Source organism: Echinops telfairi, unplaced genomic scaffold (genome assembly GCF_000313985.2).
Source record: "Echinops telfairi isolate 266 unplaced genomic scaffold, ASM31398v2 ScPeMD7_7469;HRSCAF=8507_0, whole genome shotgun sequence".
In the NCBI taxonomy this organism is placed as follows: Eukaryota; Metazoa; Chordata; class Mammalia; order Afrosoricida; family Tenrecidae; genus Echinops; species Echinops telfairi.
Window position 1 is genome coordinate 45,037,875 of NW_022111372.1, and position 1,998 is coordinate 45,039,872.

Below are 1,998 nucleotides of genomic sequence, written 5' to 3' on the forward strand. Positions count from 1 at the left end.
CACAATATGTGTTTTTCCTGGTAGGCAAGCATCGAGCAACTCACTTTGAGTTCGTGCATCCAGTGGTGTCGCCTGGGAAGGTTCTCTCTGGCCACAGTGAATTTTTTCATAAAAGCAGTTGCTCTAACCTTGTTTTTTGTGCTGGCCAATTTAAGAGAATAGTGTGTGGCTGTGAAATTTTGTTTCCTGGTTGGGGAAATTGCCAAAGGAACTGTCATGATATTGAACACAGCTTACAAGTACTATGCCATGGAAAAAAATTCAAGTGTACAAGTGGTTTTCTCATTTCAGAAACAGTGAAACGTTGATTGATGTCAAACCTCATTCTGGACGTCCATCAATTTCCTGAACAAAAGAAAATGTTGACTCGTGTGCATTTGGAGGTCGTTCCACCAGGTAAGAGTGTTAAGCTTTCTATTTAGAGGTTCTGAAAACATTGTGTAAAAGTGTGTGACACAAAAAGGCCTGATTTGTGGCAGAAGGGGGACTGGTTTTCTCACCGTGACAATGCACTTGCTCACACAGCCATCTAAGTGCTCCAGTTTTGGGGCAAAATACACCATGCCTCTCTTGCCGCATGTACCTTACTCACCTGACCTCACTCTGTGTGACGACTTCTTTTTGTTTCTGCGAATAAAGAGGGACATGAAAGAATAGCTATTTGACCAATTCAGAGGAAGTGAAGAAAAAATGAGGAAGCTGCTGTCAGCTATCCAAACAGATGAGCTTGGAAAATGTTTCCATGAATGGAACCCACAGATTTGACAAATGTATTATGTGTAATGGAGAATACTTTGAAGGTGATTTGGTTGTTGGGTTAAAAAAAACATTTTGTAATGCATAGCTTTGAAAAAATCCATTTGGGGCGAGGGGAGGGTACCACTTATAGATGGAAGCATTGGTCAAAAATTTCCTAGAATTGTTGTGCAGAATAAGTCTGGGCACTGGTATCAAAAGGAAAAAAATCACTCCACCTGCTGGCGTTTAATCCATTCCTCTCCTCCCCTGAAATGTCTGACTTCAGTTTTTGCCATTCAAAGGACTCCTAAGGGCCGTCTTGCCTGTGACAGAGGAAACCGAACTCCAGGGAGTGGGGGCCTTGACCACCCTTCCGTGGGCAGCAAGTTCGGGGCAGTTTACTCTCCCAGATGTCCCCTCCCTTGCAAGTGCCTTGTGCTTTGTTCTCTCAGGCAGGTGGGAGAGTTAAGTGGATGGCCTAGCTCCTTTCTGTCATCCACATTTTTATAAAATTTCTTAGTAATTTTATTTAGATTGTATTAATTTTCTTTTATTCTGAGTTAGCAGAATCTTATTGTAAAATCCATTTATATGAATTATTACCTTGATTTTTAGAACTATAAAGCAATGGTTTATGCTGGTAATACCTAGCAATCCAGTTAGCTCTTTTGGATTACATTAGTGCTTGTGAAGCAGAGCATGGAATGTTTTTCAAACATTCTCAGTGTGCTTAACATCTGCTTTCTCTTAAACCCAGTTGCAAAGTTTCAGACCCAACATTTCTAGCCCCAACTTTTCTTTCACGGCATTCACTTTGTTCATTTTGTCACTTAGCTACCAATTTTCCTAGGTTTGGCGTATAAGCATGCTGTGAATTGGCAAGTATACTTTTTGGAGCCCTGGTGATCCTGAATTGAAGTCGTGTTGGGAACATTCATGTTTGCCTCTGTTCACTCGAGTTCCTGGAAACAAAGGGCTTATATCATTGCTCTCAGTTTGTTTCCTGAATGTAATGGTTGATCCACTTAAAATTTGTACAATACTAGATCATGCAGAGATTGAGTTGTCAGTAAAAAATGTGGCTTCGAACACAAAGTTGTGCGCGGCGAGCGTCGGAGCCGAGCAGGGCCAATCAGGATGATCCAGGACGTGCAGCTCGCCATCTTCACCAGCACGCTGGGAGTGTTGCCCTTCTTTCTTGTCGTTCTCTCTCACTACGTGGCGATCAGCAATTCCAGGAAGCAGGAATGAGAGTGGCAC

At 42.3% G+C, this 1,998-nt stretch overlaps 1 protein-coding gene across 1 annotated transcript; it reads left to right on the plus strand.

Annotated features, from left to right (window-relative positions):
• Positions 1-1,875: 1,875 nt before the first annotated feature.
• Positions 1,876-1,989, plus strand: LOC101659358 (dolichyl-diphosphooligosaccharide--protein glycosyltransferase subunit 4-like). The gene has a single exon (XM_004696861.1). It carries the CDS (start codon positions 1,876-1,878, stop codon positions 1,987-1,989), a length of 114 nt encoding a protein of 37 aa, XP_004696918.1.
• Positions 1,990-1,998: the final 9 nt, after the last annotated feature.